The 24,810-nt window shown below is 39.0% G+C and overlaps 2 protein-coding genes across 2 annotated transcripts in view; both read right to left on the bottom strand.

The window, feature by feature from the left end:
- Nucleotides 1-24,810, bottom strand: part of MRPS6 (mitochondrial ribosomal protein S6) — a 69,754-nt gene that overhangs the window by 24,292 nt on the left and 20,652 nt on the right. The window lies entirely within an intron of this gene.
- SLC5A3 (solute carrier family 5 member 3) lies at nucleotides 12,712-24,086 on the bottom strand. The gene has a single exon (XM_031005126.3). It carries the CDS (start codon nucleotides 23,751-23,753, stop codon nucleotides 21,597-21,599), a length of 2,157 nt encoding a protein of 718 aa, XP_030860986.1. The 5' UTR covers nucleotides 23,754-24,086; the 3' UTR covers nucleotides 12,712-21,596.

Raw genomic sequence — 24,810 nt, 5'->3', positions numbered from 1 at the left:
TCAAATGTGATTACTTACCTCTACAGGCCTGAACCTGAAGTTATAACTTGAAGTGACTAGAAAAGTAACCTTTATAGGCTTTGTAAAGGTCAAAGACAGAAAACATTTATTAAAATTTAAATGCTGTACTCCTTTGCTTATGAATCATATTAAATAGGCCATTTTTAAGAAACATGGAGTAGGCTGGGCGCAGTGGTTCTTTCCTGTAATCCCAGCACTTTGGGATGCCAAGGCGGGCAGATCACTTGAGGCCAGGAGTTTGAGACCAGCCTGGCCAACATGGCGAAACCCCATCTCTACTGAAAATATAAAAATTAGCCAGGCGTGGTGGTGCGTGCCTGTAGTCCCAACTACTCGGGTGGCTGAGGCTCAAAAATTACTTGAGCCAGAAGGAGGTTGTAGTGAGCTGAGACTGTCTCAAAAAAAAAAAAAAAAAAAAAGAAAGAAAGAAAGAAATGTGGAGTAACTAATGAATAAAAACTTAACAGGCTTTAAAACAGTAGGTAAATGGGAGGGGAAAGAAGAGACAGGAACCAAAATACAGTGACCCTGGAGCAATACAGGTTGAAACTGTGTAGGTCCACTTACAAGCGAATTTTATTCAATAAATATATTGGAAAAATTTTTGAAGAGTCACAACATTTTGGAAAAAAAAACTTGCTTCTTCTCTAGCTTACTTTATTGTAATACAGTATATAATACACATAACATACAAAATAACATTGGTAAGGCTTCCAGGTCAACAGTAGGCTATTGGTAAAGTATCTGGGGAGTCAAAAGTTTACACACAGATTTTCAATTATGCATACCCCTACACTGTTCAAGGGTCTAACTGTACATAAAGTGTAATAAGAAAATAATAAATAGTGTAATGCAGAGAAAAACTCTTTGAATAAACCAATGCTGTGTGTTCTGCAAAAACAAAAATACCCCCAATTTTAAAATTTTTTAAATAATGTTGAAAAAAAATACTGCAGATTCACAGGTCAGGCTTTTCAAGTGGTCATTTAATTGTCAGGCTATAGTGTAGAATCTTAAGAATTGCTTAAGTTAATATATTAACTAAAAAGCACTTGTGAATATGGTATTTATATAATCATCTTTCTGAGAAACAGTTACATGCGGGAAAACATCACGCATCTTTATGGCGAAGCCATTTTAAAATAACTTAAATGGCACAAGTCATTTAAGGAGATACATACATACACAGGAGATACATACATCCTGACACCTGCATGTGGAGTGAAAGGGCAAAGTGAATGATCTCTTATGGGCAGACCAAATTCTGTGGGTATCAGAAATGTAGGTTGAAACTTAGGAAATTGCCATTTTGGTTCAACTTAACATTTATCTGGAAACATTCTTCTCAAAGTGTCTTCCTCAAGACAAGTATGTCCAAGCTGCTCGCTAGGAAGCCCATCTCCAAAAGGGTAGCCGCAGGGAAATGGAACACCAAGTCCCTGTCCCTAAAAAGTCTGCGATACAGATAGGAAGACAGACACTTGTAAGTTACTAATAAAGGCAGATTCAAACACAGGCAATACTGATGTGAAAAGCAATGATGCCACAAGAACTCAAAAGAAGGAATTACTACTACTAACTGGTTGGTTGAAGAAAGCAGATTTCAGCCAGACCCTGAAAAATGAATACCCCGTCAGGAGGGAAAGAGGGCCACTTTGGGTGCTCTCAGAGTGGGTCTGAACTAACAGCAGACGAAAGGAAGGGAGAAAATTCTTATGAAATTTATATTTGGGGTAGAATCAACATGGGTACTGAATTTAGTATAGGTAGAAGCCTTTGTTTTCTTCCACCTATGGCACTATTTTGCCTAGAACATTAAGATTTCAGTTTCTTCAAACACTCACCTACACTATTGGTAAAAATGTAAACTTTCTGGAAGACAATTTGGCAATGTATATTAATTTAAAATGTGTACACCTTTAACTCCACAGCTACTTCTAGTGTGGGGGATCAGTCAGAGTGGTGGGAAAAACTACAGGGAAAGGACCTAAACCTTCTGAAAGGTTGGAAGGTTCTGCAGAGCCCCAGGGGAGAAGAGCTGAAGGCAGCTGTTCTATAACCCTGAGGCAGAGGCCAAGGAGTAGGTACAAGGGAGCGTAGGGGAATTTATCTTAAAGAGGCTTGTTTACTTATGCTGACCAGGAATTGATCTTTGATCATCCTCTCGCATGAGGTTCTCTGAAAGGGGGGCGATAAATGTTAATTACCTACAGGTTGTGTTTGCTCCATGTTTTCAGCACTGTGCCGGCACTGAATAAAACCAAGCAGCTCCAGCTTCTTGGGGCTGCTCTGGCCACTAGAGCCAGGCAGTCAACTAGCTGCTCTTACACTGCATACCTGTGTCTGAGTACTCATTTCATCCGTAGGCCAGGGTCTGCGGGACACACCCAGCATTCTAGGAATTTAAGCAAACTACCATACCCATGTACCAGACGTAGCTATGAAAAACGCTCATCATAAAGTTATTAGGATAGTGAACGAACGGAAATCTCATTGCCCAATGGAGACTGGTTCAATAAACGATTTCCACTGATTGAATAAGTACTATACAACCATTTAAAAATCCACCAAGATTTCAGAAATCACCACTAAAGAACTTATTAATGTAACCGAACACCACCTGTTCCCAAAAACACCTATAGAAATTAAAAAATAAAAATAAACATGGATGATTGAGAGGCTGAAGCAGGCAGATCGCTTGAGCCCAGGAGTTCGAGACCAGCCTGAGCAACATGGTTAAATCCCATCTCTACAAAACACACACACACACACACACAACATTAGCTGGGCATGGTGGGACACACCTGTAGACCCAGCTACTCAGGAAGCTAAGATAGGAGGATTGCTTGAGGCTAGGGAAGATGAGGCTGCAGTGAGCCATGACTGTGGCACCACACTCCATCCTGGGTAACAGTGAAACCCTGTCGGGGTTGGGGTGGGGTATGATCCTTACATACTGGCATAAAAACATTTTAATAATAAAATAAAATCAGCATGGAGAGTACATCCATGTATCTTCCAAAAAAAAAAAGAAGGACTATGTAGACAAACATGGAAAAAAGAACGGATGACTATGCAAGGTATTAGTCTTCCCTAGGTAGCAAAACAAGTGGAGTATTCCATTTTTTTTCTTTTACACTCTGATTTCTTTTACGATGAGCAATTAAAACGTGTTTCAGTGACAAACTTCTTTTGCAACAAATTCAATTTTTCCTTTAAAGAATTTCTTCTCCCAAGTCTATCCCAACCGCTATCTTGCCACAGATGCCATAATTTGTAAATTCTGTCTTCAAGTCCCAGATCTACACTTGGACACTGAAAACTCATTCACTGACTCCGTGTCCATCCAGGCTTTTAACAATATAGTAATAATCAGAGAGGTATAAACAGGTGGCTTCCAGAGGTTACTGAAAGAGTCTTGCAAGCTGGTACTTCCAGCATCATTAATTATTACAACTGGTTACTCTGTCTCTTGGGGAATGAGAGGAAAAACTGGAATCCAGAAGTACTGGTCCCAGAATCAGAGTGCACCAAAAAGACGTGATAGGACAAGACCAAGTCTGGCCCTGACACCACAGTGGTCAATGAAGCCAAGGGATGTGGAAACAGGAGCCTGCCCATTCTATGGCCATGCAGCCAGGAATAAGACTCTTGAGACCTGGGAAATCCAACATTAAGAAGTACTCTTTGGGCAATGTGATGAAAACAAAAAGAACTCAGAGAAGAATGGAGGTTAAAAAGAAAACAGGAGCAAGAAGCCAATGACTGGTCCAGTAACTGATCTGAGTTCAGCACACATTAATCCTGGGCCAAAACGAAGGACCTAAGAACAAGGCAGAGGCATCGTTATCTTCTCAGTGAGATAATGCATGGCTGAATTTGCAAACGTAAAAAGCAGATGACTGAGGAGTAAAGCAACTTGAGCTGCAAGGTAGGCAAAATGCCTTTAAGTCATAAACTACACTTACCCATCCAAGGGGCCCCTGCACCAAGTGCCTGCTAAGCCATCAATACCAGCATTGGAATCAAAAGGCTATGAGCGAATAAATTTAAAAAACGAACCCACTGAGCAGCAGGGAAGACATAATTATAGGAGATCCAACCTTGTGTGAACTTACTAGTTGTCAGCTATATATTAGTTAGTCATGTGCCTTGGTTAACATTAATCTCTAGTTCAATAATAATGTACCTTTGTTCCTTAATCAACTAATTTCTGAGGTTTCAAATCAAAGAATATCATTCAGATGTCATTCACTTAAGGACAAATTTGGGGGCTCACTTGCATATAATCAATCATTCCTTTCATGATTTGGGTAAGTCAAAGGAAAAGGGCAGAAATCACCAAGGTATTTCTCAGCACTGGAATCACCTGGGAGCTTTAAAAATAAAGGTGTCTGCATCTTACCCTCAGATATTTCAATTCAATTGGCTTAGGGATTCAAAAATCCTGGACACTAAGATTTTTTTAAAGCTCCCCAGGTGCAAACAAAAGTGAGAACTGCACTCTAGTAGGAAGTTAGCTGGCTTCTCATCCTCCCAAAGATGAATGACTCTGGCTGAATCACAGTTTGTAAAAGATTTTAAGCAATGATCTTCTCCAACACTAATTTAAGGAACATAAAAGTTTCACTCTTTCTCACCAATAATATTGGAGTCTTGTCTGAATGTGAAATGGAAAAATGACAACCCCAGTGGGTGACTATTTGTGGTAAATACTACTGCATCAGCTAGAAACAATGCCAAAATGAAGGTACCCTGCTTGCTATTCTAAGGACATTTTAAAGTCCATGATCCTCTTGCTGAGAGGTTTCCATTTCTATACTCCCCATCCCCCTTCAGATGCACTCACAGATAAAAGATAAACGGGAAGACTGGCAGGAGTCCTGGTTACTATGACAGCAAGTAAAGGAAATGCCTAAGCTTGTGAAATGGATAGTGGGAGCAGGAATCAGGTAGGCATTACTGAGCTACCTGCCTTGTTGATTGCATGCCTTCATGCACAATTCAGTTCCCTGCCTTCGCCTTATATTTCAACCTCTTCACAGGGTAGAAGGGAGACAGCACTGGAGTGACAAGAAAACCAGGGGAGGGAACAGTCAACCAAAGATTTAGATGGTAGAGACAAAAGGTTTATAAGAAAATGAATCTTCCACATATCCATGTAAGGTTTAGCAAAAATATCACCTGGTGGACTGGGTTAAGAGAAGTTCTTAAAATCACACATTCCTAGAATGACAAACATGGACTTTGACAAAAAAGTCAGATTTGCATAATTTGCTCAACAACAGACAAAAAGCATGTCCATCAACTAGGCCAACTGCAGTGATGCTTAAATTCAAGTGGTGGGAGGAAGGCACCTGATGGACTGCTCTACTCTGTAGAGCAGGGAAGAGAAAGGACACAAACACAAAGGAATTATAGGAATAAAAACATGCATCAAGATTCAGCTACTTTTTCAGATGCCACATATGAGGGAGATCATATGTTGTCTTTCTGTGTCTGGCTTATTTCACTTCACATAATGTCCTCTAGGCTCATCCATGTTGCTGCACAGGATTTCCTTTTTTATGGCTGAAGAGTATTCTATTGTGTATGTATGCCATACTTTCTTTATCCATTCATCCACTAATGGACACTTAGGTTGATCCACATCTCAGCTATTGTGAATAGTGTTGCAACGAACACAGGAATACAGACACCTCTTCGATGCTGATTTTATTCCATTTATCCAGTAGTAAGACTGCTGGATCATATGGTCATCCTATTTTTAATATTTTGAGAAATCTCCATACTGTTTGCCACAATGGCTGTACTAATTTATTCCCACCAACGGTGTGCAACAGTTCCTTTTCTCCATATCGTCAACATTTGTATTTTGTCTTTTTCATAACAGCCATCCTGACAGACATGAGGTGATATCTCAATGTGGTTTTTTTTTGTTGTTGTTGTTCATTTGTTTGTTTTTGATAGAGACAGGGTTTCACCATGTTGGCCAACCTGGTCTCAAACTCCCGACGTCAAGCGATCCACCCACCTCAGCCTCCCAAAGTGCTGGATTATAGGCATGAGCCACCGCACCCACAAAACCCTCAGTGGTTTTGTGTTTCTCTGAATTATGTTAAATGAAATAAGACAGGCAAAGAAAGACAAATACTGTATAATCTCACTCATGACATTTTAAAAAGTTGATCTCATAGAGAGTAGAATGGTGGTTACCAGAGGCTTAGGTGGTTATGGGGAGGGGGGATTGGGAGCTGCCAGTCAAATGATATATAATCACAGACAGAGGAATATTTTTTAAAGTGTCCAGAATAGACAAATACAGACAGAAAGTAGGTAAGTAATTGTCTGAGCCAGGGGATAGTGGGGAGAGAATAGGTGTGGGGAGGGAGAATTGGGGAGTGACGACTAATGATTATGAATGTTCTAAAACTGACTGTGGTGATGGGTGGTGATGGTTGCACAACTTTAAAAACCACTGGATTGTACACTTCAAATGGGTGAATTGTAAGATACATGAAATTTATCTCAAACTGTTTTTTTCGAAAAGATCCAGCTACTTTCTATAAACGTGTCTTTCTTCTGTAACCCCATAGGTATCGCTCGCATTCCACATACATCTTGCAAGTGTAATTATATAGGAGTCTGTCCCTATTCTTAAACCTCTTCAAATTGCTTCTTACTCATGGTTATTAGATGCTGGAGGTCCAAAGAACTTGGCTTACAATACACGTTCAATAAATGTTTGATGACTAGTCAAAGAATAAATGGAGAATTGAGAAATAAAAGTTGCTAACTGTACTTAATATAACTAGAAAGGAAGAAAAGATTATACTGAGTCACAAAATTTAAAAGATCTTCACTGCAAAGAGGAAAACAGTATTTTTTGAAAGACAGAGATGCATAAAGAAGTTAATGCACATCCCACTAGTCAAAAGGAGAGATGCAGAGTAAAAGAACTAGAAATAAGACAAAAGACAGAAACAACATCTAAGGCACAGGCAGAAACACTTAACAGTGCATCCAAACTTCTAAAAATTCTTGGGATTAAAATACAAAACCAAATGGATGTTCAACTCCTGAAGCATATGGGGAACAATACAGCAACAAAAAAAAACCTCAACTCTGAAAAGCCATGGAAAGCTGGAAAGAGAGTCAGAAACTCCTATGAAGAGACAACAGGACTTTACAGGGGGCCTACCTTAGGGTATGCCAGTGAGATTCCAAATTAGACTTGGAAGGGGGCAAGCCCTAGGGAATGGTGGCTCTCATTTTGTTGCATTACTAGCAGTGTCTCTCCTCAATTACTGAAACATGGAGGCTACATATGAAAAGGAACCTCAACTGCCTCAAAGTTATCCAGAGGAAAAAAACAGAAGAGCAAGATGGTGAAGGGTCTGAAATCTATGCCCTGTGCTATACACCCAGAGAGTGAAGAACATGATGTCTGATTTTGAGACTTCAGAATACATTTATCTTCAACATTTCTCTTCAAATAGAAGTGGGGGAGGGGATAACACTTCAGAGGTAGAACTTGGGAGTAAAAGCCAGAGACAGATTTAAGGTCAATCAGAAAATCCTTTAAAGTTTAGAACTTTCTGAAAGTGGAATGAGCCTCCTTGGCAGGAAGCAGGTGGTGGTGCTGGTAATGTTCTATTTCTTATGGGTGGTGGTTACATAGGTATTTGCTTCACAATTCCAAGTGATTCTCATTAATCATGGAATCCATATATGCCAATTTGCCTACTTGCTAAAATTTATTTGTAGCCCCCAAATCAATACCCCCAACAATACTGCAGTCATCTGTAGATATGCACACATGCACAGCGTGGTGGAAAACTGCAGTCCCCTATTGCACACATTCCCAGCTGAGGCAGACAAAGGCAATGTTTCGCCCTTGTTTCAGCTCACATATCATAAATAAGGGTCCTTTGGCTGTCTATTTAGTACCATGTTTTTTTGCATGTGTGCTTTCTGGGGGTCATTTCGTTGTTTAAAATGGCTCCCAAGTGCGGTGCTGAAGGGCTGTCTAGTGTTCCTAAGCGTAAGGATGTGATGATGTGCCTTAGGAAGAAAATTTGTGCTAGATAAGCTTCATGCAGGCATGAGTTCTAGCGCTATCGGTCTTGAGCACAATGTTATCACTGTTAGCAATGTTATCAACAATTAGTAACTATGTTGTCTTTAAACAGAAACACACATGAAGCAAGGTCATGTATTGATTGACAAACATGTATTGACAAAAATGACATGACCATACACTGGAAGGAATCTAACGCAAGGGGCAACGATTCAGAATTCACTCATGCAGTGTTTGAGGTAAATTTACAAAACATAACTACCACAAATAACTGTGTTTACTACACCGTACATGTGTCATTTTATGGAATATGTTAAAACTCACAATAAAATAGCTTTGATGAGTCGTATTCAATACACATTGCATAAAAGAATCACCTATACAGCCTTTTTTTTTTTCTTTTTAATGAGACAGGATCTCACTCTGTTGCCGCCTAGGCTGGAGTACAGTGGCACAATAGTAGCTCACTGTAGCCTCGACCTCCCAGGCTCAAGCAATCCTTCTGCCTCGGCCTCTTGAGTAGCTGGGACTACAGGTGTGCATCAGCACATGTGGCTAACTTTTGTGTATTTTGTAGATATGGGGTTTCGTTATGTTGCCCAAGCTGGTCTCGAACTCCTGGGCTCAAGTGATCCACCAGCCTCAGCCTCCCAAAAGTGCTGGAATTACAGGCATGAGCCACTGTGCCCAGCCAACTACACAGCTTTTAAGGCCCCTTTGAAATGTGAACAATTTTCATCGCTTAGCACTTAGAAATAAGCAGAACTTTAAAACTCCAACTGTGCTTCTGGTAGGCAACATGTTATCTCAGGGAAGGGCAGAAATGGGCAACAGGCTCTGAAATTTCAACCTTCAAAAGGTTAAAGGGTGAGTACCAGAATTTCCAGGCAAGCCAGAGGATTCAACACAAGCACCTAATTATGCTCCCACCTGAAAACCTACTAGAACTACTGTAAAGAGATTTTTTTCAGCTTTATGCAGGTATGATTGTCAAATAAAAATGATATATATTCAAGGTAAACAATGTGATGTTTTGATGCACATATTGTGCAGGATTTTTTTTTTTCAGGTACAACCTTACAAGAATACGAGAAGAAACATTAGCAATAACATTTTGGAAGAAAGGAAGCAGAAGCAGAAAATCAACAATGGGAAAAACTAAGAATCAACCATACCAACACTGGGCACCTCTGGGAAGTGGGGGTGAAGTAACACTAAAATAAATACAATTGGTCAAAAGTTTAAGGACTAGTTGGATCCTGAGATGCATATTTGAAGGTTTATACTCTGCGGCAGATAAAAAAGAGGGTTCTGCATTGGAGGGCACGGGCACAGCTCTAAATGGTAGTACTGTACCAAAGAGATTAAGGAAAAAATGCAGGCTGTGAATGATGGGGCCCCTGTGTTCTTTCCCCACTTGGCTCTCACAGTCATGGCAAAAGGCCTTTTATCCTTCAGTTTAAAACTCAAAACTTTCTTTGGAAAGCTTGACTTATTCTAAAGATATCGCAGGACTTAACCCAACAAACAGCCAGGCCGTTGCAGGCCCAATCGTGATGCCAGCATGCTCCACCCTATTAAAAATAAGCAGATCAGCATGTATCGGAGAAAAACCTTTAACATGGAAGATTAACACAGGAAAAAAACTATCTTGAAGTAAATAAAGCGGGAGTGGAAGACGACAGTACCTTCAGAGATGAGAAGATACAAGATATAAGACAAGAATAAGAGACTATAAAAAAATATTTTGGGAACAAAAGAGCTCTTAAAATTGAAAAACTCAACAGAAATTTTATTCTTTTTCAACAGAAGGGTTGGAAGATAAAGTTTAGAAACTGCCCTAGAAAGAGCAAAGAGATGAAAATTAAAAGCAAAGGCATGAAACCAAGTGTATCAGTCCAGGAGGTCCAAGAGCTAAACAAAAGGGGCTCTAAGCAGGAGAGAGCAGGGAGAATCACAGTCCCAGCACGGAGCTGCCATACTGAAAGAACCCACCAAAGGCCAGTACTGTCCAAGAAAAACTTTTGTCAAGGTACCTAACTGAAATTTTGGAGCACAGAGGCTAGAGGCTAGAAAATTCCTATGGTCTTATGATTTCAAATTTCTGAAGGAAAGTGCTTTCTAACCTAGAATTCTACATTCAGCCAAACTTGCAAACAAATACGAGGTAGAATAAAGACTCTATCCACGCAAAAATTAATTCTAAGGTGTTACAGGATTCAACAAAATGAGTTGCATCAGTATTATCAGATTTCTCACTGCTGGAGAAGAGAAATACAAACACCGAGGGAAGGCTAAAAAGAAACCGCTGGTGTTGGTTTAGAACTGGAGGCATCTGTAGATGTGCACAGTTAGCAACAGGAACGTGTTCTAAGAAATGCGTCGTTAGGCAGTTTTGCTTTGTACAATCATAAAGTGTACTTCCGCACACCTAGAAGGTGTACCCTACTACACACCTAGGCTATGTGGTGTAGCCTACTGTTCCTAGACTACAAACCCACGCAGTTACTGCAGGGAATACTGTAGGTAACCGCACGACGACGATAAGTACTTGAGCATCTAAACATAGAAAAGGTCCAGTCAAAATATGGTATAAAAGATAAAAAACGGTATACCCATAAAGGGCACTTACCATGAATGGAGCTGGCAAGACTGAAGTTGCTTTGGGTGAGTGGTTAGTGAATGTAAAAGCTTAAGACATTACTGTCCACTTTTATATCCCTGGCAGCAGAGTTTGTTTACACCAGCACCACCATCAACAGGAGTAACGTGTTACGGTACGTTACAAGATCACTAGGCTACAGAAACTTTTCAGCTCCATTATTTTATAGGACCACCATCATATATGTCGTCCATTGTTCACTGAAACACCATTATAAGACACGTGACTGTATGTGTATTTCCTAGTTCTGTACAGTGAAAGGGCCCAGAAGTCATGATACCCCTACAGCAGTGAGTACTCCAAGCCACTCTACTAAATGCCCAATCCCCAGACTGAGGCAGGGAAATGACACAGTGCATCCAGAACATCTTACTGTGCTGGAAAATGCAAAGCACTCAAGAATTGATGGAAACGTCACAAAGGACAAAGAAACCATTGATAAAAGAAACCAGCTAAATCTGGAAACATCTAAGCAAAATAATGACAGTAATGAATAATAACTCACTGAACAAAGTAATCCAGGAGTTCATACTGACAAATGAACAGGAAAAGGGGAAGCTCTTGAGTACAGTATCCTCCCCATCAAAAAAGGCTAGAAAATAGCCATTACAGTAACAACTCAGGCAAGATTCATAGATAAATGAATGCTAAAACTAGGGGTTCAAGTTTGATGAGAAATAGGTTATTTACATGGTTTTTAATATCCCCCCACTAATTACATATTACCAAAGGGAAAAAATAGTAACACTGGAGAAACCTGGTGGACACCACCTTAACCAAGATCAAAGTTAGTATCATCGATAATGGGACAACACATCCAATGCCTCCTAATGTGAAGCTTTAGGGATGTAGCATCACTTTTGTATTTCTGCCAAAAATGCATAGTGTGAATCTAATCATGAGGGAACAGAAAAACCCAAGCTGAAAAGGGACAGTCACAAAATGATTGGCCTGTATTACTTTAAAAATGTCAATACCGGCTGGGCACAGTGGCTCACGCCTGTAATCCCAGCACTTTGGGAAGCTGAGGCAGGTGGATCACCTGAGGTCAGGAGCTCAAGACCAGCCTGGCCAACATGGCAAAACCATATCTCTACTAAAAGTACAAAAATTAGCCAGGTGTGGTGGCGCATGCCTGTAATCCCAGCTACTTGAGAGGTTGAGGCAAGAGAATTGCTTGAACTCAGGAGACAGAGGCTGCAGTGAGCCAAGATCGCACCACTGCATTCCAGCCTGGGCGACAGAGCAAGTCACATTTCCCCCCCACCGCCAAAAAAAAAAAAAAGTCAGTACCGTGAAAGACAAAATCCAAGAAGTGATCCAGATTAAAGGGGGCAAAAGACATAAAAGCTAAATGCAATGAACTGGCTTCTGAAAGGGGAGGAAAAGCTGCTATAAAGACATTACTGGACCCAGGAATATCTGAATAGTCTTTTGATTCAAAATCACTGTTTCTGTCCAGTTTGATAATTATGAGTGACTGTTCTTAAGAAATATACACGCATAGTACTCAGGGAGTAAAGGGGAACAATGTCTGCAAATAGTATCTCAAATGGTTCAGAAAAAATATTTATGCTTCAGAAGAATGGCAAAGCCAATGTGGCAGGCAGTATGTTAATCCCTGGTGAGCCTGGATGAAGTCAAGTCCTAAATTCCTCATTCCATTCTTAACAACTTTCCTATAACTTGAAATTTCAAAATTAGAAGTGAAAAAATTAAGAATATTTTAATTTACTCTATGTTTTACATATAATCCTATTCTCAGTCAATACCTGTGAGTCAGTGTTTACAAAGATTAAAAATGACAAAAATTAGTAGGGGGAAATTCACTGGAAACCATTCATGGGCCAAGGGCAAAAGAAACTGAGGTACAAACTCTTCTTCAACTCTGAGACCCAGAACACTACATTGTGGCGGTGTTCATACTGAAAATACTTAGTCACAGAAATATAAATTTTTCATTTTATTCAAAGTTGGTACAGAATTGCTAACATTTCCATAAAATAATTACTATACTTCAGTTACAGGACAAAATACCACAGAAAGGAATGTACTTTGCAAGAAATGTAGTTCATCTTAAGTTTCCAAATACTTTTGAAGGCTAATGCAGCAGCTGGCAAAATAACACACAGTACACAAAGAACAGTGTATTGTACAGAGTCAGTAATGAAAACTGACAGCTCTTTAGCAGATATGCTTTTTTCATTTTTTAAACAACAACACTTTCAAAAACACATGAAACCAAGATCATACATGTTTACAATGTTAAAAAATCAGATTGTACACAGTAGGTTAGAATAGACAAGTTAGAATTGTCATGATTTTAACAATCTTAAATCTACAATTTCAACTGTACTCCTTTCAATATAGAAATAACCTGCTTTATACCAAATTCTACTTTCTGCTTGCAACTAAAACACTGTACAATGAGATGGATCCAATTAGTCAAACCTTAAAATTAAAAAAGCTGTGGACAACAGAAGGTAAACTGGAAATCCATTTACAATTCAAAAAACTCACTAATAACAAAATTAATGTTCATCAACTTCATTTATAATCACATTTGGTCTACAATGCCTAACTAAAATGACACATGTACACAATACACACCCCCAGTGTACTAACTGGTCTCTTACAAAAAATCTGAACAAAGCATCATAAGCAGGACACTGGGAAGAACATTTTTCAATGTAGACATCTTTTAAAAATGCATTAATACTTACATATCAAAATTACTAGATAAAAGCAGCAGCACTCTGCTGACATTTGGCTTAAAAATAAATGAATGAATGAAGCAATTTCACAGGATATTATTAGAAAAAGAATTGGTTTTCTTCTTGAAGAAGACTACTAACTTTTGCACAGCAACTATTTTTGATATCCATCTTATCAAAAAGAAAAAAGAAAGCACTGAGACACAGTTCATACATGATTGCCAACATGGGTCTGGACAAAAGAAAATGGGATGTCCAAGCAAAGAACGGGTAAATCCCTGCTCTACTTCTGAACTCTGCTGGCAATCTATAAACTGAAGCAGTAACAGTGGGGGAAAGCAAGGGAACAAATTCCATACCATCATCTGACACTAATGGAGTATGGCATTATTAAAAAAAAATAAAGCTTTTGCATTTTAATAACCCCACAGAAAAGTCTATGACCAAAAGACTTGATCTGTTTGCCACTCAAAAGTTAGAGATCTCACAGTGAAATTAGAAAACTCTAATTATACATATTTACACTGCTAGGACTACTTTTCACCTAGGCTAATTAAAGCAGTTCTCCATGAAATTATAGATGAAAGGCATTTCTGCCAAAGAAATCTCCAGAAGCATTTTTTTGTACAGTTCTTACAAACTACCTTAAATTTAAAAACATGTAAAGGTACAGAACACATAGTATGTAGGATTAACAGGTTATAACAGCTTTGCATTATCACATGTTGCTAAGCCAAGGATGTTCCTCAAACTTCTCTTTCCTGCACTTCTGGTAATCTTCTTCCCCTCATCCCCCCAGGCCTGAGGTTTGATATTCTCAAATAATGTGGTAGGCTCATTCCTGGCTAGCTTTTTGCTGGCAAGAATAATCTCTCCCTCAAAGTGTTCAGGTTAACTCTTCTAAAACATCTCATATTAGTCTACACCAGATATAGTCTTCCTTCTAGATATATTAGAGTTGACCAAGTCTTTCCCTAAAAAGATAATTATATAAAAGAGTAGGAACAAAGGTAGTCATTTCTCTCCCATTCTGAGAATTACATCTTTTAACACATGGGCAAAATTTAAGACAAAGACATTCATTCATTCTTGATAAACAAGCTACTCGGAGGTGAAGTGAGGAGGTGGAAAAGGGCAATGCTGAGTAGAACATACGTTTTCTTCTGCACACACATTAACAGATTTCATCTCATCTAGACTAGAAGAGGGTTAATGGGACAAGTGAAAGAATGCTCTCCACCCCACTGTGAAAAGCAAAGTAGCTCCTCTAGCAAATATGCTTCAGAATTAGTCTGATGCTCAGAACACTCAGATCAAATTACCCTTTATTAAAATGAAGCACAGTCAAGTACAGGAAAAAAATAAAGGTAACTTCATCTCTCACATACAAACGTACACAAAAAAAATCAAAGACAAGTAGTATTTGCCCTGTTAAAGTATGACTTTCTGCATGTTTGGGGGGCACTGTTAAGAGGTAATATTTCCTAAAAGATTTAAGATTTTTTAAAAAAAACCCCAATCACACTACAGCTTAAAACAGAAATATGTCACCTGTTCCACCCACCAAAAACCTAGACATCTGTCCCTATTTCTCTAGTTTCAAGTTGCAGTAAAAAGCCCTCAAACCCCATTTTAGCTAGTAACCCCCAAATATAATTTTGGCATTCTTGACATTTATATTCTCTCCCTCCATCAATGTGGTACAAACTTATTGAGATTATTCCTTTGGATCCCTTACCATTAGGACCAGTTTAGATACCGCATTGTCTTGGGCTTATCAATACTGTAGTCCTCATAGCAACTCTGAGACAAATACCTGGTGGCCTTTATGACTGGCACTTGTGGGATACAGAGAATACTATTAGTCTTGTGCTTTCTATGTGTGGATACACTAATGTGTGAACACGATTTTGTGCTTTCTATGGACTTTAGCTTTCTATCATGGAATATAAACTGTTGTCATGTACCTGTTCTCGATATACCTATCAACCTACAATGGAAACACAACAAAATTAAGATCACAGAACATAAGTAACTTTAAGTTTTTAATGGATATAAAAGAAACAACATTTAGGCTACAACACAAATACAGAACTACCTGGTTTCACTGAACCTAAATAAAGGCTGCACATAAAGTATGTCAATATAATGCATTTTTTTTTTTTTACTTCCTTCACTAGTTACAACAAAATTTAAGAGGAATAACAAATACAAATTTTCTGTTAAGAACGGAAAGGTGCAAACTAGCAGAGTCAATACTGGTAACCAGAAGGCACTAATCCAAACACATAAATTTCAAAAGCTGGTTATATTATGGAATACCATATATACTGGCCTTTGCCAGTTTGGGATTTCTACAATAGCAATAAGCCTCGTTTCTGTTTCCAATTATAACAACAAAAAGATGAGTTATTAATGAACATTCCACTTACAGAAGTCTAGGCTATGTTGATAAACTGAAAACTTTAATCTAGACTACTCTGTCCAAGAGCAATAAAAAGTAAACACTCTTTTATCCAGCAGCACTAGGAAACAGGGTGAATTTACCAAGATAAATTAGGTTGGGGATACCTACTGCCAACTTGTGCTGTTGTCGAATTCACTGTAATATGTATTTCTCTTATTGATAGAGCTCTGAATGTAAACAACCCAGAAGTGAGGGGAAAAGCTTCAGTATCATGGACAACAATTATGTTATAGTGCTTTTCGGTGGTATAGAGCAAAACCACTGTTCCTACACTACGAAAAATCTGAGACCACTGTGTTTTGTCTTGATTTGCTCGCTCTTCAGCTGCTTACTTTATTCTAGCATCCTTTCTCTTCAAGCAAGCTGTGAACTCAGGTAACCAAATTTAAGAGTCATTACATAAAGTACAGTTATTGGTTTAAGTCAATAGCCTCAGACTACGTATGGTACTGCCCAAAAAGTAAAGTGCACAAGATTAGCAATGATACAGATATACCAAACAGTTTTTGTTTATTTCTGAGTGAAAGACTATATGCCAATGGTGAGGGCTGTTGGTTACCGGATAAATTAGGTGCTTACCCCAAAACAAAAAAACTAATCCCTCTTTTTATAAAGAAGTTTAGATGGAAACAGAAACAGAAATTACATCAATTCTCACAACATTCCTTTAAAGGTGAATCAGTAATTTAAAGCCTTATTCTCAGCATTGGAGAGAGAGAAGTTTAAATAAAAACATTTATATGACTACTAAGTGAATAATGGTGTGGGACTCACCACTGGCAAAGCCAGTTAATTACTTTGAACCTTAACTAAATTCTCTCCTAGGAGTCAAAGTAGCTGAACAGCTAAAGTATTCCAACAGAGGACAGTCTGACAAAAACATTCCATATTAAGTGACCTTGATAGAAGAAAAAGATTTGCAGCCCTAAGTTAACCACGTCTAGCAATCAAAAGATTACTTTTTCACAATCCAGCCTCATACCTTCCAGTACAAAAGGGTTCCTCTACATGCCAACTAATTCCAAATTTTTACTTTTACTGCAAAAAAAACCTTTTTGGCATCAAAACTCCATTGTTTCTCTGCACTCTGACACCATCATTTCAAAGGGGCTCACATAAATGATCACTACTGCTCTCTCCCTAATTTTTGAAAAAGGAGTTTTGAGAATAAAACAGTGCTTTTATTATTAGCCAACACAAAGTGTGAGAAAATCATTCCTGAGAATTAACATTTTAAGCTAACAGAAATTCAGTATACTTAAAACATAATTATATTTAATGAGTCATTATTTGGATCTAAAAGTCCTCAATACTGGGGCAAAACATCACTTTCACACACCATGCCAATATGCCTTAAAGTGAACTAAGCTGACAAAAAAATCAAAATTTGAATTTGCTAAGTGCTGAAAAGACTAGGTGTAGAACTGACACAGCAATGTGAAGGAAGACAAAGAGAAAGACCAGTCTCTCTGAATGGTAAGTGGGCATATACACATATAGAAACAGATCCCATTTGTAAAGTCTGCTCAGGCTATTATCAACACTGAAATGCCTTCAACAACCTAGCATCTGGCTAATGCAAAATCTTACAAATACTGAAGCCTCAAAGCATTTTTCTACTAAATTATCTCTACCGTGGTAACAAACTTTGTACTTTATAATGCTTAACATCAAACCAGGGTTTAAAAAGCTGAAACTTATTTATTGGTGCCCTAATTTATATGGGGAGGAGTTTAAAGTAGCTGAGAGCCAAGGTGCTTCAAGCTCTAAATCTAATGAAAATGATTCTACATATGCAGATTTTAAGCTAATATTTGTTGTCTTTTACCAACGGGCTAATATCTGTGTCACCCAGGTACTTATCTCACTTAATCATTTTTCTGATTTCTTAGGAAAATTTTGTCCTGGCAAGTCTCTGTAGTCACGTAATTTAACAGGAAAGGTCTTGTATACATCTCTCTATCCAAACCTAGGAAATAGTGAGGTGTCACCACCAACGACCCATGTGATCCCTTTCCAGTCATCATGCCTCTGATGAAAATGAGCCAGGAGAATCAACATAAGTTAACCCTGTAAGCTTTAACACTGCCAAGCAGGAACAGGGAAGACCCAACCTTTGAGTAGCAAGTAACTGAGTAGCTAATAAGCCGCTTTATTTGGTGGTAAAGAACGAAAATAACCCACAGGCCACACCAAATGATATTCAAAGTCAGAGGGGAAGATCCATATGCCAACCATAAAGAAAATAAGCCATGGACTGCGAATACAGACACACTCGATTGGCTCTCACAAGACTTAACCCCTTGCTTAGCCTCAAGTTACAGAAGTGCATAACAACACCCTCAACTCAGTTCTTAAAATGTGAAGTTTCACAGAGTGATGGGTCCCAGCTAATTTCTTGAGGTATCATCCCTAAGAGCTATGGCTACATGACCCTGGCCAGCCTCTTTGTGCCGAAATACAATGGATCCTTTGAGCCAAGTGAAAAGGAAGCCCTAGGAGATGAGATCTATTGAATTTAGGCCGAAGGACACAGCACCATTGCTATTGCTTGATGCTTCTCTAATCTAAAGACAAAGCATAATTACCCCCAGGAAAGAATAGCTGCAGAAGAAGAAATTGGCTCAAGTGTTTACTCTCTGGGGGTGGCAGAACAGAATATTCTGAAAGATGACCAGGGAAATTAGAGGTCCCACAAAATACGCAATAATCATCCTGCATACCAATGTAATATGCCCTTCTCATCAGATCTTGAGATGAAAATTGCCTGAGAAGACAAAAGTCTAAGAACTGGGGATACCATGAACACCTGGTAAGACATTTATTTTTCTCTACCTTCCAAGACCAGTGTCCTCACCTCATTTTGACTTTTAGCTATTCTAGTCAATATCAATCTTCAATTCTGAACCTTAGCTTGAGCTAATATAAAAATATACACATGTTAATGTCTAAAGACCAGTGTCATCATTTAGGACCCATTTAGTCAGTGTAAAGTATGAACATTTTGCTAGCTTAAGACAGTCCATGTATCATTCCAGGAACTATCATTCTAATGAAATATAGATTGAAGACTGGTCCCTGAATTAAGTTGCAATCAGCAATTCACAAACTTACTCGAGCACATTATCTATTACTGGGAAGCAATAAGAAAGACAAGCTTCAGGGACTTTAGTCTAAATAAAATGATGTTTATACTGGCAAGAATAAACAATTCTAATGAATATGCTAATAGTCATTCCTTATTTACAGACTTTAGTACTCTAAACTTGACCTACTGCTATATACACACAGACACAAGATGATGTACCCTATGTATCTTAGTAAGACAAGAGCAGAAAGAAGGTAGAGGGACCCTAATTCTCCAAACTACTAGGACTCAATGTTAAAGGGAGAAAAAAAAAATCACAAACACCTCCTATTCATTTACGCTGGATATGGAAGAGATAGGCTGCCCAGCCAATATGTCAATTATCACTGAATTACACAGTAGTGTGGTTCAAAGAAAATTTTAGTTCTTACAACTTAATGTTAATTTGAAAAATCCAAGATCTTATTACTTTCCCAAACACCAAAAGGTTGTCCCAAAGGAAGAACAGTTCCTTTGAAAAAACAGGACAAAACATTGACAACCATTTGTCCAGACACATCTGAACAAACCGTGAGTCCAGATTTGGAGACCTGGTTTCTGTTCTTCCCAAAAAAGACTTCATAACCTTGGACATGTCGCAGCCTCAACTTCCAGACAAGAAAATGATGAGCTCTATCTATTTGGCCCCCAAATTATAAACCTCAAGAATAAAATTGAGAAAAAAATTCTACAAGGCACTCTAAGCTCTTCAGAACTACATGCTATTCATACATAAATTATTTTTTCACTTACAGACTCAGTCCTTCAGAAAGCCTCCTGATCATGGGAAGACACTATGCTACCTGACAATTTCTAAAATTAACTTTGGACTAATCAAGTCCATCATAATGAAACTAGTTTATAGACTACAAAAAAAAAGACTGAGTTTTGATTCAAAATCTACAAAAGTATTTATGAAAGTAATTTCCCTAAATACAAGCCTAGTAAAATCATGCAATCTAAAAAGTATCAGAGATTAAAGAAGGTCAAAGAAAGTACATACATAATTTGCTTCCTTCATCTTTCATGGAGGACAAAGGACAGTGTTGAGCATACGAAGACACAGAAGTATGTAATCTGTAGAGCTTTTCTATAACATCTTTTGTACCCTGTACCCACTAGCTGCAAGTGGGTGCCAAGCCATGTCAAGTTAGAGTCCTATAATTACACAGTCCCGTAATACCCTCCACAAGACACACTACTAACCCCAAAAGTTCTTGTTTGGCACCTCTCAAACATGCTATCCATCCTACAGAAAGACTATATTGACAACCTAACAACAGCAAAGTATGCACTGAGTTTTCTGTTACCGATGGCCAGTTTGCACTGAAACATCCTTATGCTCTAAGTCACTACAACAAAAATGTAGAGGCTGTGTACAGATGGAAAGTCTTTTGAGGAAAAAAAAAATCAGGGAAAAACTTATCAAGGATGCAATAAGATATCAGAATTAAATTTTCCCTCTAAAAATTCAACCTTGATATATCATGATCTAATCAAGTAGAGCAATCCAGCACACAAAGGCAGCGTCAATTTTTCTTCAGGTTTCTGGACATATCTTCCAACTGGATCCACTTAGGAAGGCATTTGGCTAATAATTTTTCCAAATAATAAGAATAAAGCTAGAAAATTAGCAGAATATAAGAGTAATCATCTGATTAGCATAAGTTAATCAAACACTGCTTAGGGGGCTGGTCATTTCCAAACTATATAAACAACCTTAATATGATCAATAAATATGGGGATCATCAGCAACATTTACTTCATTTTCTCCCCCATAATCATTTAACAACACAATCATGACATGTAACTTTACAGGCAGACTTGATGGTCATTTCAGTATGGTTCGCTTAAACTTGAAAGTAGAAAGAAAAAAAAAAGGAACTGGAACAAAGTTTTTCCCTAACATTCCATATACTGGTGGTACAAAAATACCTACAGGAAAACATTCTTTCTTTTGGCAATCAGAATCCGTAGGCTCATGCTAACAAAATGAACCTGGCAAATGAACTTGTCCTGAAACAAGTATCACACAGCACATTCGATTTTCAGTACATAACTGATTGTACAATGTCTAAGAAATAAGTTTTTCTTAATGGTAGGAGGGATTACAGAGACAGAAAAAAAAATTTAGAAATGAGCAAATCTTCTACTTCAGGGTAAGGTCTGCCAAGACTTGGCAGTGCAGACAGTATACCTTAATTCATGGTATTAAGCAGAATATACTATATTCTGCTCTAAGTGCTCTGTGAGAATAATTGGTCTCTCCTTACTTTGGTATGCAAAATTTAAAACCACATTTGCACAATTCAGTCTGTTAAGTTTTGCTTCACTTAAGTTGAAGATTTACTTTAATCCATCTCCGGGAAAATAAAGTCTTGTAATTAGATGATTTTCTGCTAAGTAAAATTTGGCTAAAACCTACAGCGTAAACAATGCCTGAGAGATGCAACAGTTACATAACTTTTTTTCCCCAAAGACCAGTCAGTATTGTCTTAAGTTAGTGTCTCACCATATCCTTAAGTTCATAAGGAGAAATAAACAAACATGAAAATTCCAAGTGAACACACAGCAAAAAGTCCAATATTTAGTATTACTTTAACTTGCCGAGTCTCTTCTAGCATCTGTAAACAAACAGCCTCCTCCTCCATCAGGTCTCTGAGACTCCTCTTGCTGAGGCTCTTACTTTTAAAGCCACAAAACCAGTCTATGAACTTCCAGTACCGACCTCCATCATCCGTTTCTTTCTTTCTCTCTTTCTCACCCATGAGAGCTGCTTGCCCATTGGAGTAAGCGTCAACTGGTGTTTCTGCCTCTGAATGACCTAAGGATGCCACTGGGTTGCCCTCCTCTCTGCAGGTTACCAACAGATTAACATCTTCAGGCTGAAGGCCCTTAATGCTGTCTTCAGACTTCCCGTTGGGAATGATGTGGTTGATGGTCTCATTATTCTCACTGCATCTCAGAATGCTCTTTTCTTGCATTTTGTATGGTTCCTCTTTTGGGGAGCAGTTCTCCTTCACCACCAGGTTCTTCTTAGACCAAAAGGTGGTGGTTCGAATCTGTTCCTTTGTGGGAGGTGGCGTGAGAAGGCTCACAATTACAGTAATGAGTCCCGTGACCCAAAACAATCCTGTGGCCACATACATATAATGGATGTCTTTGATGAAGCCCGGCCTATTATCAGGTTGGTCACATTCTGGGGCACGGTAGGCAAAGGCCAGTATCAAACGGACTGCTCCAAGAACAAAGCCAGCCATTCCACCATAGAAAGCCCCTTGTTCATTGCAGCGCTTCCAGAAAATTGCCAGCAGGAACAAGGCTGCCACTGGGGGTGTCAGGTAATCTGCCACCTCCTGAATGTAAAGGTACATCTGGCCTCCTTGCATCTCCACGATGATTGGCACCCATGCTATGCTGATCACCACCATAAATGCCACAAATATCCTCCCCACAATCATTAACTCCCGGGAGCTTGCGCTCTTGCGGATAAGTTTGTACACATCGAGGGTGAATATGGTACTGGCACTGTTAAAGATAGAGTCTAAGTCACTCATCAGAGCTGCAATCATCACTGCCATCATTAAGCCCCGAAGGCCCACAGGAACCAGCTTCATCACCAGGCGTGGGTAAGCAATATTGGAGCAACCAGCTCTGCTTCCACACACCAGCATGCAGTGCTCTGGGTTGATGCAAGCTATATCATCAGTAAACAGTATCCTGGAAATCATTCCTGGGACAACTATGATAAACATTGGCAGGAGCTTTAAGAAGCCAGCCATAAGAGTAGAGCCTTTGGCATGAGCAATGTTTTTGGCTGCAAGGACCCTCTGCACGATGACTTGGTCAGCACACCAGTACCATACTGAAGCTGGGGTCTGCCCAAGAATGAATCCAGGCCAAGGAACATCTTCATCTGTTGGATTCCGCAGCATTTTCAGGGCTTCTTTCTTAGGGGAGACATTACAAGAATTTGTGTTGGAAAGGTTGTATGTCAATAAGATGGAAGTGACATCAGGTGAGGCCAACATGTACCTTCTCTTAACTTCCTCAAACCCGCCAATCTCCATTATGCTAATAATCATAAGTGTAAGTGCCCCAATGATCATGAGCAGAGCCTGCAGAGTGTCTGTGTAGATCACTGCAACAAGGCCTCCGGTGACAGTCAGCAAAGCAGTCATGCCAATGAGCAGGATGACAGACACATAAAGATTCCAACCCAAAGACTCCTGGATAAAAAGGGCACCCGAATACAGATCCACCGAGAGCTTGGTGAAAATATAGAGAATCAGAGACAAGGCTGCAAAATAGACCTGAATCCTATGGCCACCAAATCGCTTGGACAAGTATTCAGGCATGGTATATACCCCTGACCGGATGTAAATTGGGATGAAAACCCATCCCAGAAGTTGTAAAAGCAGTAAGGCATTGAATTCCCATGCGCCCACTGCAAATCCACTTGCAGCTCCAGATCCTGCCAGCCCAATGAAGTGCTCACTCCCAATATTGCTCACAAACAGAGAGGCACCAATTGCTACCCAGGTCATAGAGCGCCCCGCCAGGAAGTATCCACTCACGGTGCTTCTATTAGATTTCCACATGGCAAAAAAACCAATGCACATGACCAGGATAAAATACAGGGCCACTATGGCAATGTCTGCTGTGTCCAGTACAGCTCTCATTCTGGTAACTTGTGAATAATAGCGTCCAATGACAGAAGTGTCCAACTTTTTATTTATTTTTAGTAACCCCAGCCAAGTCTGTAAACCATACGTGAACTGGACTACACAGAGCAACACAGCAGGTCAAAGTCTTTGTCCTTTGGTTTGCTGTCTTGATGGTGGTGGTTGTGATAAACTTTGAAGAAGACAGTTTAAATTTTCCGCTTCTTAATTGGGATTGAGAACTTAGCTCGTACTCTTAATCCACTCTCCACAAGACCATCAGCATTTACTCAGGTGCTGGAGGAGAAATTCTGAGTTGCAGCTAAGTCTAGTGAAGCCTACTGTACCAACCCTGCAAGGCAGCAAAGACAAAAGACAAAGATTGAATTAGAGGAGGGTCTCACCACGTGATGAGGAAACTTTCAGTCTAGCAAACACGGCGCAACAAGACATTCTTTATAAAAAGAAAAAAAAAATTTTTTAACACACTTCAGTTCCACAGGAAAGAGCAATCTATATGATCACAGCTGATACTTTTGTCAGTGAGAATATTATCATTTTGAACTAAGGACAAAACTTCATCAACCTCATAACTAAGTGGCCTAACTTCAGCAGCTAACTGCCTACCACAGCATTGCCCTTTCTTGTCTTACTGTGGTAGTCTCAGATTAGAACAGGCTCTAAGATCTTAAAGCACCCTAAAGGGGAGAAAACACCAATTATATTCGTAAAAGGGCACAAAAATGAAATCTTAAAATACTATGAATCCTAAGAGAGTTTGGGGCTAACTTTATGGCCAGTTAGGGTCCTGGATGGAACAGGCAGGTGGTGTTTACTAGATGTTATCATCTACCCTCAGAAAATTTAAATACAGAAAACCAAGTACTGCCTAGTCTCTGGAAATGTAGTTATAAAGCTTCTTAAACTCCAGTAAATGGATATAGTTGTCATACAGTAACCTAGAACTTGTGAGACGCCCCCTGCCCTAATGGGAAACAAGACATTCCACACAAAACTAAAAATATCCAACTTACAAAACAACTCAAAAATTGTATTATTTCTGCTAGTTAGAAGA

The sequence above is a fragment of the Gorilla gorilla genome, chromosome 22 (assembly GCF_029281585.2).
Source record: "Gorilla gorilla gorilla isolate KB3781 chromosome 22, NHGRI_mGorGor1-v2.1_pri, whole genome shotgun sequence".
NCBI lineage: Eukaryota > Metazoa > Chordata > Mammalia > Primates > Hominidae > Gorilla > Gorilla gorilla.
The sequence above is the reverse complement of the archived record's forward strand: the minus strand, read 5'-3'. Positions and strand labels throughout refer to the sequence as shown.